Here is a 17,381-nt window from a genome sequence, read left to right on the forward strand (position 1 = left end):
TTGTTTGTATTTTAAATTTAAACTCTATTTTTAATTTCATTTTTTATATGCACTTCCTGTTGTTACACTGTGGACCCTGAGCTTTGCAGTGCCGTCTATCTGTATATATCTGTATACTTGTATATGGTTGAGATGACAATAAAGTTCACTTTGACTTTGGGAGGAAGCAAACTCCATACTACACCTCCTTTTAATCCAAGTTTGTGTTTATTTTGTTTTTATGACATTTAAACCAAAAAAATATTGCTGTTATGCAGATGATTTCTTTCGAATCAGCCTTTGATTTGACTGCACTGAACGCATCCATCAGATTTTCCGAGAACAAGTTGTGGGCCTCAAAGCAGGCCTCAGTGCACAGTTTGTAGAACAGAGATATTACATTATCACTATGGTGGACACAATTAAGGAAAAAAAAAAAAGAAGTCGCTGATCCCTAGAAGCACCATTACATAACCCGTTACGTACAGGGTTACAATAGAAACAATTACAAAAAGACTGCTTCCATGATTAAGAAAGTAACATGATTACAGTATAGACACACTTAATTTACATGTATTTATTATAGGCATAACTGAAAGAAGCTATTGAGCTAACTTGGGTTGGTTGCAAAAAGAAGAAACTGAAATATTATTTGGACTGAATAGAGATTGCATTTCCGCTACCAAGTTTGTAAAATATTACAGTGCATTTGTAAATCAAGGATCTCTTGTAACTAGCACCAAGGAATATAATAAATTGCTGATCTAGTGAGTTGAAATAAAAAAATCAGGATAACATCAGACAGTCCTTCTTGTCCGAGAGCTGAACTGGTGAAAGGCCACAGCATTAGTGCCTTCCCACAAACAAAACAAAACAAAAAAAACGCGTCCCCAGGTAGTGTTTCTAAGATTCAACATATCATCATACGGCTGTGGGCATATTCAAGAATTACAAAGCCTGAGTAAAGTGGTCGATGTTCTTTGGTTGGCGTTTGCGTTTTGTACCTATTCCTGCTGTCTCTTCTCTATCGATGGTGGGGCTTTTTGTCGCGTCAACATAATGATATTTGTATCCATGATATGTAGAATCTGCTTGGAAGTTAGTTAATGGAATAGTTTGTCCACTTTGGTTGGTTGTTTTTTTTTTTGGTTTTCTTTTCTTTGGCATAAGCAATCATTTGTTTCCTTTTTATTTGAATTTTGTCACCTGCACAGTTAATGAAGAACAATGAGTATTTTCATTTTCAGGTTTTCGCCAAGCTCACCGCTGAGGTAGTCTTTGTCGTGTTTGCTTTCCAGGAGCTCCAGTTCCTTCCTTTTATACAGCGAGGAACTGTTGATTTGTAAGGAGTAGGCTCCAGCCTGAGGTTTCTTCTTGGTCAGATGCAGATAACTGATTCCCTCCTTCTGATTGATTTTAAAGAAGCCATCATCGTTGCCGCTCTCAATCGAGTATCGCACGTGGTTGGTCATCGTGGTGAGGGCGGGTACAAACTCCAAAATGTGCTCCTTCTTTCTCAAGTCGCTGATGGTGAAGTTAAACACAAGCTGGTTGTCGATGTCCAGGCTTGCCATGCTGACCGGGCTTTGCTCCTCCTGAAAGTGAGGAGAAACAATGGGGTGAGATCAGCAGTGAGTGACAGGCCCCCAACACACAGTGCTCCATAATGCTGGACTTAAAAAGGTTGGCTGGCTCCTTTCTCACCTTTGGGTTTGTGTTTTATAAAAAATCTTAGGAAACTATTGCTTATCTGAGAATGTCCAACAAATGAATAAACGGCTAATAACAATGATTATTTAATTACAATGAATAAATGCAGTAAACAGGAAATGTTCCATAACACTTGACATAATTGCTTTGCTCCTTTTATCCCTGTAATGTGCATGTTATTACTAAAAATATATACATTATCAAAAATCTTTATAAGTACTTAATAATAATTAATAAATTGTAACGAATTAACAAACACAACTGGGAATGCTAATATTTTTAACTGATTGGGTTTGTGTTATTATATTTTTCTAGAAGAACAGTATTTTTTTCTAACACTAATAACAATATTAATAAAGCAAACTGGTAATACTCCCTAAGACTTTACATATACTGTATGTTTCCTCCCTTTGGTTTGAGTGTTATAAAAATCCTAGAAAATTATTCTCAGTAAAAAAATATTATTATAATAATAATTACAGTAATAATAAATTAAATGAATTGGAAATGCTCACTAACACTTTATATAAAAATGGCTACTTAACCCAAATAGGTATATGTATTATAAAATTATAGAAAATAGTATTTTTTCTAATAATGTCTAACAAATTAATAAACAATTAATACTATATTAATTAATAGAACTAATAAATAAAGAAATGCTTTGGTCCTATTACCTCTTTGACTTTGTGTATTATAAAAACGTTTTTTATAATGTCTGACAGATTAATAAACGATAATAATAATTATTTGATTATAATTTATAAAGAAAGTAACTTGGAAATGCTCCATAACAATCAGCATAGCAGCTGTGCTTCTTTCACTCCCTTAAGTTTGTGTATGATAAAATATATATAATAAGCAACTACTAATAATAACTATTAACTAATAAACTGTAAATAATAAATAAAACAAACTGGAAATGTTCAATTACATTTTACATAAAAAATGCAGTTTTTAGCCACTTTTGTGTATTATATTTTCTTAGAAAACAGTAATTTTTTGGTTTCTACTAATAATAATAAAAAATTTGGCGATTCTAAATTGGCTTTGACTCTCGGCTCAGTGTCTGGAGTGTCCATGGCCTCCTGATGACTACACAGGCTAATCTCCAGTTTTCATCCCCACATCACAAAGACACGCAGGTTGCCTAAAATGGTGACTCCTAGTGGGCCCAGTATGAGTTAGCATAAGAATGTGCATCTTAGCATCCAAGGCTAATTTTTGTTATGCATAATGTTACCAGGGTGGCACGGTGGCGCAGTGGTAGCGCTGCTGCCTCGCAGTTAGGAGACCAGGGTTCGCTTCCCGGGTCCTCCCTGCGTGGAGTTTGCATGTTCACCCCGTGTCTGCGTGGGTTTCCTCCCACAGTCCAAAGACATGCAGGTTAGGTGGATTGGCGATTCTAAATTGGCCCTAGTGTGTGCTTGGTGTGTGGGTGTGTGTCCTGCGGTGGGTTGGCACCCTGCTTGGGATTGGTTCCTGCCTTGTGCCCTGTGTTGGCTGGGATTGGCTCCAGTAGACGCCCGTGACCCTGTGTCTGGATTCAGAGGGTTAGACGATGGATGGATGGATAATAAAAAAATATGCAAACTGTAAATGCTGAAAAGAAGCTTTGCTCCTTTTTTTGCTCCTTTTACTTTCTTGGATTTGTGTAATATACAAACCTTAGAGAACTATTTTTTTCTGACAATGATTTTCTATTATTATTATTGCTAATATTACTACTATAATTATTACTATTATAATAATAATAAATAAAGTAAACTGGAAATGCTCCCCCACACTTTCCAGATGCTATATATTTTGCTCATTGGCCTCCCTTGGCTTTGTGTATTATAAAAATCTTAGAAAACAATATTTTTTTCTGAAAATAAACAAATAATAACAATAATAATAATAACTAATAAAAAAGTAAAGTGGAAATGCTCAATAACACCTTCTATGAAAAAAAGCTTTAGCTCTTTTTACCAAAATAGGTCTCTGTACTATAAAAATCATATAAAACAGATCTTTTTTTCTAATGATGTCTAGCAAATTAATTAACAATAAGTAATATAATAACAGGTAAATTAGAACTAATAAATAAAGCCATGTGGAAATGCTTTGCTCCTTTAACCTCCTTCACTTTGTGGGTTATAAAAAATCTTAGACAACAGTATTTTTCTTTTCCTGAGATTGTGTGAGAAATTAATGAGGAATTAATAAGAACAACAATACTCAATTATAATGAATAAAGATGGAAAATTGGAAATGCTCCTCCACACATAGCGTAAAAGCTTTGCTCCTTTCACCACCCTGGGTTTGTGCAGCCCCAAGTTCTCTTGGTAAACATGGATTGTGAATGCACTTTCCTGTAAACTTCTCTGTTCTTTATCAAGCCTTAGTCGGCTGTTCATTCTATATAGTGCCTTACATGGTGTGCACCACTAGAGCCAATTACCTGCACGTGTGTTAGACTCACTCCATTTTATCAGTCATAATTAGGGACGGATCTCTGTCGAGGATGTAGCATGGCAGGTGACTTTCTTTTATTTCTTTTTCCTCTAGAAACTGCCATAGTCATGTCACCATGATTGTGTCTCTCAGTTATAGAGATTACATGCGTCATACAGCCTGGGACCGCCTGAGAATCAATGTGGAGTGCTGCTGGGCATACATTGCTTTGGTTTGTCTTTTTTTTCTTTTTTTTTGTTTACATTTTGAAACTTCCATAGAAGTTTATTGTAACTTTTATATGACAAGTTTTGTTTGGTGTGTGAATGCATAGGAACAATCCTATGTAGATAAATTAGAATTCCATAAAATGTCAGAAAGTCCAAGGCAGTGGCAATTCGCTTGACCTGCCTGCGCTCCAATTGCAAAAAATAAAATAAATGTCACCAATTGTATCTCAAACGTTGTAAGTCACCCTGTGTAAAGGCGTCAGATAACACAATGAAATCCTGCCATGAATACAATGAACCTGCTTCTATAGAAAGGATGGGTGGCCTGTCCATATTTACCTGCAAGTCAGCTTGAGCCTCGGGTTCTGTCCCATTGACACTCCTTCGTCTTCTGCCCTTCTTGGGATAACCATTAATTTTACACTCATAACAGGCCTCTGGTGAAAGTGCATTGTCATCTGTTTCTTCAGCTGCTGGCATTAATTGTCCTCCTTTTCCAAAACCAACACCAGATACACAGTGCCTAAAAGTATAGCCGAAAAGAGTAGAAGTAGAAAAATGTTTAGTCGCTAATACAAGAAAATATTTTCCTCATTATCTTATCTATCTATAGCATATAGTGCCTTTCCTATCTATTTATAGTATATAGTACCTTATCTATCTATCTATCTTATATAGTGCCTTATCTATCTTATAGATAGAAAAAGCACTATATCTATTATATAGTGCATTTCATTTATACAGTATATATCTATTTATGTTATATAGTGCCTTTTCTATCTATCTATTTATGGTACATAGTGCCTTTTCTGTCTGTCTATCTATCTATATATCTATCTATCTATCTATCATATAGTGCCTTTCATATCTATCTATCTATAATACATAGTGCCTTTTCTGTCTGTCTATCTATCGTATATACAGTAGTGCCTTTTCTGTCTATCATACATAGTGCCTTTTCTATCTATCTTTCATATATAGTGCCTTTTCTGTCTGTCTATCATATAGTGCCTTTCATATCTATCTATCTATCTATAATACATAGTGCCTTTTCTATCTATCATATATAGTGTCTTTTCTGTCTTTCTATCTATAGTATATACAGTAGTGCCTTTTCTGTCTATCATACATAGTGCCTTTTCTATCTATCTATCTATCTATCTATCGTACATAGTGCCTTTTCTATCTATCTGTCTATCATATATAGTGCCTTTCATATCTCTCAGTGTGTAGTCAGATCTGCCCAGCCAGCCATGCAGTTGTGAGCAACATGCCTTCCATACTTTCGCCAACAACAATATCTCATAAATGCAGCAGCACCAACGGGCCACAGTCCTCACCCTTGTCCAGCCCTGTAGTACCCAGTTGGACATCCGCAGAGGTAGCCACCATCGGTGTTCATGCAGCCATACGAGCAGGGGTTCTGAGTCGTGGAGCACTCGTTCACATCCTGGCATCCCCCATTAAACTGTTCATACTGGAATCCAGTAGGGCAGACACAGTGGAAACTGCCAAGCGTATTTCGGCATGAGGCTCCCCCACAAATGTGTGAATTGAGACATTCGTTCTCATCTGTAGATGAAAAAAAAAATCCATGGATACAATTATTTTCATACAGTTAAGATGAGCCTCTGAGAATGGAGGCCTCAACTATGTGACTGGTTCTGGTGATCCCAGCTACCTTTAGTTGATGTAGTTAATGGTCCAACTCATAACAAAACTAGACATACAGTATGTGAGAAGCTGCACAGATGATTTTGACTGTTTTGGGCATTTTGCACTGTTATCTCCTTCATACTATCTATGGCACACATTAAAAAAGACTGTGGTGCTTATGAGTCATAAAAATAAGGTGAGAAGTGAAGATCATGCCTGTGCATTTCAGTGATGACCAGTGGCATCACAGGATCACATTGATGCCAAACAGAATAGCCTTGGTGAAGGGCTGAGATAACATATCAGCTACACTTTGTATGTGTCTATGGAGGCGTGACTAGATACTGACAGTATTGAAGTCAATGTGGACTTACCGATGCACTGATTCCACTGGTAATGTTGAAGGTACCCCTGAGGACAGCCGCACCGGTAGCTACCAGCCAGGTTCTGGCAGCCATGCTGACATCGATGGTTTCCATCACATTCGTCCACATCTTTAAGACACAAAGATCACCACGAGAGTCAAAATCAAAGTTTGACATCCCTTGATGTGAGGCACAGTGTAAGATTAGAGGTAATACCTGCTTACCTTTACAGCTCCCTCCGTTGGAATCCAACAGGAAGCCTCGTTGGCACTCGCAGCTGAAACTGCCAGGCGAATTCTTGCAGACCCCCTTAGAGCCGCACAGTGATGGGTCAGAAGAACATTCATTGTTGTCTGTGGGAAGAGAAGTTGACTCTAACCAGATATATTCAGATGGATAGATAGGCATGAGAGACACTATATTATAGATAGTCTGACGGAGAGATATAAAAGACACTATATAATAAATAGAGGCAAAGACAGATTGACTGACAAATATGTAAGATACTATAAAAAAGATAGATAACATTTATTTCTATAGAACATTTCCCTAGAAAAAATGTAACTCAAAGTGCTATATAAGATGCAAAAGGCACTACATAACAGAATAGTGATTTAAAAGATTGAGAGACAGATGGGTAAGGCACAATACAATAAATACACAGATACTGTATGAAAGGCAGTGTAGAAAAGACAGATATGAAAGGCACTATGTGATAGTAAAGGTAGAGTAGGATAGATAGTAAGATCACTATATACTGTAATAGAAAGACAGATAGTGTGTAAAGGCACTGTATAATAGATAGAAAGATAGATAGGAAATCACTATGTAATAAATAGTGAACTCCCTGTGTAAGAGATACAGACACAGCTAGTAAAGGCACTATATAATAGATAGGATATAAAATGTAATGTATAACAGACAGATAGTAAAGGCACTACATGATAGATAGATAGATAGATAGATATGAAAGGCACTATATAATAGATAGATAGGATATAAAATGTAATGTATAACAGATAAATAGTAAAGGCACTTACATGATAGATAGGATGTAAAATGTAACATACAACAGATAGATAGTAGAGGCACTATATGATAGATAGATATAAAATGCAATGTATAATAGATAGATATAAAATGTATAATAGATAGGCAGGAAAGGCACAATATAATAGATACTAAATGCAATGTATAACAGGTAATACAGGCACTGTGTGATAGGTAGATAGCTAGACAGATACGAAAAGCACTATGTAAGATAGATTCAATAGATATGAAATACAATAGACAGATAGTAAAGGCACTATATAATAGATTCAATAGATAGATATGAAATGCAATGTATTATAAATAGATAGCAAAGGCCTTATATAATAGATACATGTGAAATGCATTATATAACAGATAGATGGGTAGCTGTAAATGGCATTATATGATGGATAGATACATGTAATTGTCTCCAGCAAGACAGATTGATCTAGTATTTAATGCCTTTCATTTCTGTCCTTTATATAGCGCCGTTTCCATCTATCATGCACATGCTTGCTGGAGTCTTTTCCCTCTAAGTCTGCCTGATGTCTCTGTTTGGACGCGTCTCTGTAAATAGTGCGTGATGGTGCCAGGTCCCTTCGTATTATTTTGTCTGCAGAGCTGAAGCCCCATCGGCCCACCGACTAATGAGCAGCTGCCCAAAGCCACGAGGCTTGTGCTCCACATGTGTATCTACACGAGCGCTCATTCCTCAACATGCACTGATGGCCTGAAAGCCGCAGCCTCTCGTCTGTTTACTTTATTCTAAGTGCTTAAGCGTGAGGTCATGGGAGCCGCTCTACAGCTTGGCAGGGCTCTGCGTTCCCATGGTGACAGCGGGTGCCACAACAAGCAGCAGTGAGCCGCCTTCTTGAAATTGATGAAAGGAAATTTTAATAACTTGTGATGTGACTAAAGTAACTAAACTTGTGCCTTTTTTTTTTTTTTTTTTTTTTGAAGGGGTGTGTGGGGGGGGGGGCGCTAAAATACCACAAGAGAGTTTATGGAGAGGTTTGCCAGCTGAGAGGACCTTCGGGATCGCAGTGCTGTCAAATAAGCAAAAGAGTCATGGCTGAGGGGAGCTGAAGTTCACTTGCAGAACACTCTTCTATGTCCACAGTGGGATTATCTCTTTTTTTTGTGTATGTATGTTTTTAAACACATCCACCATGAGAGCTGCAGGGTTGCCTACCACTTCTCCTGGCTTCGTGCAGAGTGTGAATGACTGCAATGGCCCCTTTCACCTTCAGTCTTAATTACGTAACGTTTCATCTTGATGGGCTCCTGCAGAGCACTTGGTAATCCATTTTAATGACTGCGCCGTGTTGGACTGGCAGACCAGCTGACTTCAGTCGTTGCCGTCCATGATAGGCTTTAACCTCCTGTGTAATAGCACTTGTGTATTTTTTGAACCCATACACAATTAAGGGACCAAGAGACTGGAGTGAATTCTGGCGTCATCAGGCAGGAAGCATCACAAGACACACTTGTTACACTCATTAGAATCATCAGTTAAAGCTCCTAACAATCAACCTTCACTTCATACAGTATAGAAACTCTGACTGTCAGTGGAAGGCCAAGAGTCCAAACCTGGTCTCCGTGATCTGTGACGTTGTTCTGTAGAGCTGTCCTCCATTGATTTTATAATCTGGCTAATTGCACTGCTAGGCCTCAAGGAGATAAGGTCCATTAAAATACATTATGGTAACATTATGCATAACAAAAATTAGCCTTGGATGCTAAGACGCACATTCTTATGCTAACTCATACTGGGCCCACTAGGCGTCACCATTTTAGGCAACCTGCGTGTCTTTGTGATGTGGGGATGAAAACTGGAGATTAGCCTGTGTAGTCATCAGGAGGCCATGGACACTCCAGACACTGAGCCGAGAGTCAAAGCCAGGACTCCTCAGCTCACAGGTCCCAGCCTGCTGTATGTTAGTTGCTTTAGATAGATGTGACTGCTCAACAAATTTGAGAAAAATAAAATCTATTTCATTTTGTCTCCACACACAAGTATAAATTCTATAGCACCTTTGGACTTTACTTGGACTGACAACTGCACCCATAAATCAAATCTTTAGTAAGTATAGCATTATCATCGTCCTCGCTCAAGTGTAATGGCAAAGCTGCAATCAAATCAAACACCAAATCACATTGTCGATTGCCCTTCCCTTCCAATATAAAAGAAAGTTAACCTCTCTTTCCAAAGTACCATGTAGATCTCAAACACTCGATAATACTATACGGAGATGAACGCTCCAGATTTTACCAGATGTCCATGATGTAATTCAGAATTGCTTCTCCACACCGTCTCGAGCGCACGGGTACTCACCGATACAGCTGGTGTGATGCTGTGTGAAGCCAGGAGGGCATTTGCATGTAAACCCACCGATAGTGTTGACACACAGGAACTGACAGTTGTGCTGCTTAGTAGAGCACTCATCGAGATCTGGAAGGCAAGAAGTAAAGATGAATCAGCGGGCATAGGAAAGCACGTGCAGCTTAAAAGAGGTTCCCTCCAATGCTGGGTTCAGCTCTGTGAATCTGCGTCTATTTCTGTATGATACACTGGAGCACTGTTACTCAAATACTGGGTCAGCATTGCGGGCCGCCACATGCGGGTGACACGTTGCGATTGTTTGTGATAGTAGTGGGTCAACACACCGACAATCGCACCCAGGTCCACCCCATTCTGATGATCACGCTCGAATCACCAAGGGGGAAACACTCTTGACAATCATGCTGAAATCATCAAGGGGGACCCGCCCCATTGGGTCACAAAGACACTTAAATGAAAATTGTTGAGAAGTACTGCACTATTTAACAGCCTTATAAATAAATATACAGTGGGTTCAGAAAGTATTCAGGCCCCTTCACTTTCTGTGCATGTTATTGTGTTGGTGATTTTATTTTAAATGTATAAATTTGTCATTTTCCCCATCAGTCTACACGCAATAACCCATAACGACGAAATGAAAACCTGTTTTTTCTGACAGATTTGCAAATTTCTTAAAAATCAAAAAACTGAAATCTCTCTTTCCTAGAAGTACCCCAAGCCTTAAATCAGCCACTTTGTAGAAGTCTCTTTGGGGCAGAAATTTCAGGTTCAAGTCTTAGGCAAGTCTGTAAAAGCTTTGCACACCTCGATTTGGGCAGTTTATCCCATTCTTCCTGGCAGATCCCCCTAAATCTCCTTTAGATTGGACGAGGAGCATCTGTCAACTGCCATCTTCAGCTCTCTCTCTTTCCACAGATGTTCTACAAGGTTCAAGTCTGGGCCAGTCAAGGACAAAGAGGGAGACTTGTCCCAAAGCCACTCCAGCGTTGTCTTGGCTGTACTCATTGGGTTATTGTAGTGCTGTAATGTGAACTATTGACCCAAACTGATACCACATGTAATCTGGAGCAGTTTTTGTTCAAGACCCTCTCTGTATTTGGCTGCATTCATCTTTCCCTCAATTCTGACCAGTCTCCCCGACACTGCCACTGACAGGCATCCCCATAACATGATTCTGCCAACTCCATGCTTCACCATAGAGATGGTATTAGGCAGGTGACAGGCAGTGCTCAGTGTTCATCAGACGTAGTATTTGGAGTTCTGTCCAAAGAAATCAATTTTTATCTCATCGGACCAGAGAATCTTTTTCCTCATGCTCTCAGAGTCCAAGTAGGCTGTCGTTTACCTTTTACTCAAGGTTGGCCTCTGTCCAGCAACTGTACCATAAACGTCTGATTAATGGAGTGCTGCAGAGATGGTGGTCTTTCCAACAGGTTGTCCCATCTCAGCAGAGGACTTCTGAAGCTCATTTAGACTGATCATTGGGTTCTTGTTCACTCATTACTCAGTTTGGCTGGGCAATCAACTCTTGAAAGAGTCCCGGTGTATTCATAGTTATCAAGGCCACTATGCTCCTGGGAACACTCAGATGGTTTTCTCCCCTTGCCCTGATCTGAACCTCATCACAGTTTGACCGTAAAGGTCTACAGAGAATTCCTTGGATTTCATGGCTTGGTTTTTGTTCTGACATGCAGTGTGAATTGTGGAACCTTCTAAATACAGGTGTGCGATCTTCAGTCAATTCACTTTGCCACATGGGGACTCCAATCAAGTTGTGGACACATCTGAAGGAGAATTAAAGCAATCAGGAGGTATCTGAGCACAATTAGGAAGGCCTTCTTCTAGAAATGAGAGATTTCAGTTTTGGATTGTTATTAACACAATAGGTCTGTATTAGTAGGGTGTTGCACTGTGTTAGCCATTATGGATTCAATAAGAAGTCAAGAAAAATGACACCTTTTACTGGCTAACTGAACCGATTACAGTATGCAAGCTTTTGAGGCAGCTCAGGCACCTTCTTCAGGCAGGTTGTAATACAGAAATTGGAGTTCCCTGTGTTTATACAGACACCACGACAGGACAGAGACGGCATTGGAAAACCTTTTAGTGGGTCACCTTCAATGTCAAAAATTAACAGACCATTCCAGACTAAGGGAGAGGAGAACAATTTATAGTCAAGATCTTTTGATAAGATAACTGTCCAACAAAGTCTTTTGAAGTTTTTGCTGAGTTTTCCAAACACTGTGGATCCGTAGTCAAACTGTCTGGGTCAGTTAGAGAGATGTAAATAATCGTCATTTCTGGTCATAAAGCTCTTGTCTCTATATAAACTATCTTGTAATGTGTTCAATTTTAGCATCAATTTAACTTCACATTTCTTTCTCTCTTGCTGCGTCTTGAAGTTGCTCGTAAGCCCTGTGACGTTAAAGTCCTTCTCCCAACCAGTGTCCATGGCTGCCCCTGCAGGAACATCCCTATTGCCGTGCTTATTGTAACCTGTTCAGTTAGCCAATAAAGGTGTCATGAAGTTGGGTACATGATACTGTAGTAAGCCAGCTTCTTGAACCATCACCCAGAACCTTCTTGTTCTCTGTTGTTCCTTGTTATCTCATTTCCTGATATGCTTATACTGTACTTATTAAACCTTTATACTACTTCTAAGATAGATACTATTATTTTCAATGTGGAAAGCAAACCAAAACACTTTATGCACAACAAATGACTATGTGACCCCTAAGTCTATTTTTTTTTCCGCAGATGACAGCAACCCGAGACCCCTAACGTTACCTCTTGCAACCACTACGTAAATCCTGATATGCTTATACTGTACTTATTAAACCTTTATACTACTTCTAAGATAGATGCTATATGTTCAATGTGGAAAGCAAACCAAAACACTTTATGCACAACAAATGACTATGTGACCCCTAAGTCTCATTTTTCTTCCACAGATGACAGGAACCCGGGACCGCTAACATTACCTCTAGCTGCCACTACGTAAATGAAATGCTTATACTCTTACTTATTAAACCTTTATACTACTTCTAAGATAGATGCTATATGTTCAATGTGGAAAGCGAACCAAAACACTTTATGCACAACAAATGACTATGTGACCCCTAAGTCTATTTTTTTTTCCGCAGATGACAGCAACCCGAGACCCCTAACGTTACCTCTTGCTGCCACTACGTAAATCCTGATATGCTTATACTGTACTTATTAAACCTTTATACTACTTCTAAGATAGATACTATTGTTTTCAATGTGGAAAGCAAACCAAAACACCTTATGCACAACAAATGACTATGTGACCCCTAAGTCTCATTTTTCTTCCACAGATGACAGGAACCAGGGACCGCTAACATTACCTCTAGCTGCCACTACGTAAATGCTGATATGCTTAGACTATGCTTATTAACCCGTTATACTACTTCTAAGATAGATGCTATATGTTCAATGTGGAAAGCGAACCAAAACACTGTCACACACAGCATTTTTAGGGAGCAGCTTAAGGACCCGATGAGCAGCGCAAAATCACAATTCAAGGGACGATGGCAGCATACTAACCACTCTCTCTTTGTTTCGACAGGAAAGACGAGAAAACGCCACCGTGAATACAGCCCAAAAACCCTAGCCAGCAGGCCAAACCACTTCCGGGTTCCTTCCTTCCCTCTGGTCCCCCAATGATGACATCACTTATATCCCATGTTCCGCAGCGACTCCTTTCCCAGCATTCCCCTTCCATTTCCGTCTGCCTGGCAATGTATCGTTGTCTGTACTTGAACTTTCATGCCTGACCAGTATTTACAAAAGCCATTTCTACAGTATACAGGGACGGATTCCCCAACTCTTAAACTTGGTTGTTTGTGCTTTCTTTACAATAACTATATTACCTTTAAATGACTATGTGACCCCTAAGTCTTTCGTCCATAGATGACAGGAACCCGGGACCCCTAACGTTACCTCTTGCAACCACTACGTAAATCCTGATATGCTTAGACTATGCTTATTAACCCGTTATACTTCTTCTAAGATAGGTGCGATATTTTTAATGTGGAAGTGAACCAAAACACTTTATGCGCAGCAACTATACTACCTTTAAATGACTATTTGATCCCGAAGTCTCATTTTTCTTCATCAGATGACAGGAACCCGGGACCCCTAACGTTACCTCTTGCAACCACTACGTAAATCCAACAAGCAAACAAAAATGGAAGTGCAAAAGGATGCAAAACAAGTTTAATGAATTAAAATCAAACGGATACAAAATAAGCAATGTCTGGAATAGCTTAAACGGCTCCTTAAAAACCCATACAATTACCATGTCATTCTGATATGAATACTAAACACCATGTCTCGTTAAATTCTCGAGGTGCCCAACTTGTAAATTTCCTATATACTCCTTGCGTTAAAAGCTACTGAGTTGGAAACCAGCAAAATTTGAGAATGCTGAAAGGCTCATCTTCAAAAAACTGTTAGGATCTCACATAATTGTATAGGGTAAGGAGTTATCAGCAGGAATTCTCGTTGAAATGTGTGTCTACAGAAGCTGCACTACAGATGCTTAAATGGATTCAAACCTAGCCCGGTGATAAACATTTCCTTGTGTCTAAACTGTAACAGCAAAACATTTGCTCTTCAGTTGCTCTAACTTTCCAGTGCAGCGGATAAAGCCATAAATTGTTGAATTGTTGTAGTCGGCAGGATTTGACTTTCAAAGATGGTATGCTAGAGCTCAAATTCTATGCGTCATGTTAAGGAAATAACTGAGCAATCAGTAAGGGGAAAACATATTTACACCTCGTATTTTTGCCTAAAGACCATTGTGTTTAAGTGTTGATGGATAAAACAGCGGGAGATATGTTGTCCAAATTTTTCCGCATTACCACATTAGGCAAGCTGAATACTAATTTTCCACAGACTGCTGCAAACCAGGTAATTAAGTTAAAGTTCGGACATAAAATGGGTTAGCTGTATTCCCATTTGAGGATACAATAAATGGCAGCAAATAAACAACATGCCAGGCCTGGAAGAAACCAAAACAACGAGATTTGCAACATTTAAATTCAATGGACTCACGTCAGTAGAGGAAATTGGGGCTCAGATGTGGGCTTTATGAGCCTTCTACACACCATATAACAGACATCAGTTGCACTCCATAATCTTACATTCAGTTAATGACTTATTTTATACAAGTGACAGGAAGTTATGCTCTTTGTGTATTAAATTCACATTTGCTCGATTGAGGTTGGGGTGGGGGTTGGGGAGCAAGATGAACGCCAAGCGTTCTGAAGTCCTGCATTTTTTCCTTTAATACAGGATACTGGGCAGCTAGCCCAAGAGTCCTCCTGCCAAAATCTGCTCTCAGAAAATTAGGTCAGCGGTAACTGTACTTCAGTGTCTAGAAGGAGTTCGGCCGTTCTGAAGCCTCTTTTGCTGTTTTTTTTTTTTTTTTTTTTAAATTGAGAAATGGAGGGGGAAAAAGTCTCCGCTGTTTCTTTACAAATAGCTCATGGTTACAGGTAATTTTGAAGCCAAACATCTCACATCCGCTGACACGCTATGTTCTGCACGCTAGCTGGAAGTCGCCCACATTAAGGAGTATGACAACATGAAGAAAAACCATGCCACGTTACCCCTGCAGCTCCTTCCATCTTCTTGCAGAATGTAGCCTCTCGGACAGGAGCACAAGTAGCTGCCTTCTGTGTTCTTACAGATGAAATTGCAAGGTTTGGGCGACTGAGCGCACTCGTCCAGATCTGCAAAATAAGCATTACCACATGTAGACTTGTCACAAGGCTTCATTTGGATACAAGCGTGCAGTACAGGAGAGGGAAAACACATCACTCACTATCATGACCCCAGAGCCCCACGACTTCTGAGACACAGTTACATGCACGAGCAACTGAAAGGAGATGAAACCAAAAGGAAGAAAATGTCCTGCACTGGAGAGTAATATTGTAATAATTGTTTGTAAATTAAACTGTAAATATAACAGCAGGTCATGCCACTTGTGAAAATTCTCAGATGATCCTCGAGTTATGGGTTGTATTGATAAGGGAGATGAGGCAGAGGAGAGGAGTCAGGTGGACAACTTTGAGAATTATCTGCAATTTAAAATCAGCAAAACCAAGAAATTTGTTAATTGACTTTGGCCACGCCAAAGAGCCTCCATGTCCAGTCATTGCTCAGGGAGTGAATGTGGAGATGATGCATTGCTACAACAGTTTTATCTCCTCTTCTCTTCACCCTCAGTCTATAAATGTCACAGCAGGTCAGGTCACTTGTGAAAACTCTCAGATCATTCTGGAGTTATGGGTTGTATTGATAAGGAAGATGAGGCAGAGGAGAGGAGTCAGGTGGACAACTTTGAGAATTGTCTGCAATTTAAAATAAGCAAGACCTAGACATTGGTCATTGACTTTAGCCGCGCCAAAGAGCCTCCATGTCCAGTCACTGCTCAGGGAGTGAATGTGGAGGTGATGCATTGCAAGAGTTTCATCTCCTCTTCTCTTCACCCTCAGTCTATGAATGTCACAGCAGGTCAGGTCACTTGTGAAAACTCTCAGATCATTCTGGAGTTATGGGTTGTATTGATAAGGAAGATGAGGCAGAGGAGAGGAGTCAAGTGGACAACTTTGAGAATTATCTGCAATTTAAAATAAGCAAGACCAAGACATTGGCCATTGACTTTAGCCGCGCCAAAGAGCCTCCATGTCCAGTCACTGCTCAGGGAGTGAATGTGGAGGTGATGCATTGCTACAACAGTTTTATCTCCTCTTCTCTTCACCCTCAGTCTATAAATATAACAGTAGGTCGGGTCACTTGTGGACATTCTGCACTAATGGGGTGTAATGATAAGAGAGGTGGAAGGGTCAGGCAGAGGAGACGAGGCAGGAGGAGAACTTTGAGAACTGTCTGCAATTGAAAATCGGCAAAACCAAGAAATTGGTGATTGATTTTGGCCGCACCAAACAGCCTCCATGGCCAGTTACTGCTCAGGGAGTGAATGTGGAGGTGATGCATTGCAAGAGTTTTATCTCCTCTTCTCTTCACCCTCAGCCTATAAATATAACAGTAGTTCAGGCAGAGGAGAGGAATTGGGGACTTTAGGAATTATCTGCAACTTGGCATCAGAAAAACCAAGGAACTACCTTATCAAGGAGCTTCTGGTCTGTTCACTATTCTTGGAGTGGATGTGGATGCACTGCTAGAAATACTTGGGGGTCCACATTAATGACAGGTTGGACTGGCCTCATGACAGAAAAGAATGGGCAAAGGAGGCTCTTTTTACTTGGGAGACTGTGTTCCTTTAATGTAGGAAGTGACATCCTTCACATCTTCAATAGTTCTGTGATGGCCAGTGTGGTGTGATGGGCTGGTCACATCACTTCAAGAAAGGCCCACTGAATCAACAAGCTAATTAAAAAGCAGACTCGGTGGTTAGTTGTTGGTTATGGAGGGTCTGTGGCTATTTGTAGGTCAGTCAGTCATTTTGTAAACCTCTTTGCCCTGAACAGGGTCGCAATGGGTACTCGAGCCTATCCCAGCTACCATAGGAAGCAAGAGCAGGAACAAACCCTAGGCAGGGTGCTAGTCCATCGCAGGGCGAACACACACACCCCACTCCTA

The 17,381-nt window shown here is 39.8% G+C and overlaps 1 protein-coding gene across 1 annotated transcript in view; it reads right to left on the reverse strand.

Annotated features, from left to right (window-relative positions):
* Nucleotides 1–269: 269 nt before the first annotated feature.
* Nucleotides 270–17,381, reverse strand: part of fbn1 (fibrillin 1) — a 260,794-nt gene continuing 243,682 nt past the window's right edge. Inside the window, exons 53-59 of the mRNA XM_039771381.1 lie at nt 15,386–15,508; nt 9,744–9,860; nt 6,601–6,729; nt 6,386–6,505; nt 5,696–5,927; nt 4,695–4,878; nt 270–1,574 (exon numbers count right to left, since the gene is read on the reverse strand). Coding sequence (XP_039627315.1) covers nt 1,194–1,574; nt 4,695–4,878; nt 5,696–5,927; nt 6,386–6,505; nt 6,601–6,729; nt 9,744–9,860; nt 15,386–15,508 — 1,286 coding nt within the window. The 3' untranslated portion in view covers nt 270–1,193. The remainder of the gene's footprint in view (nt 1,575–4,694; nt 4,879–5,695; nt 5,928–6,385; nt 6,506–6,600; nt 6,730–9,743; nt 9,861–15,385; nt 15,509–17,381) is intronic.

Source organism: Polypterus senegalus, chromosome 12 (assembly GCF_016835505.1).
Source record: "Polypterus senegalus isolate Bchr_013 chromosome 12, ASM1683550v1, whole genome shotgun sequence".
Taxonomy (NCBI): Eukaryota; Metazoa; Chordata; class Cladistia; order Polypteriformes; family Polypteridae; genus Polypterus; species Polypterus senegalus.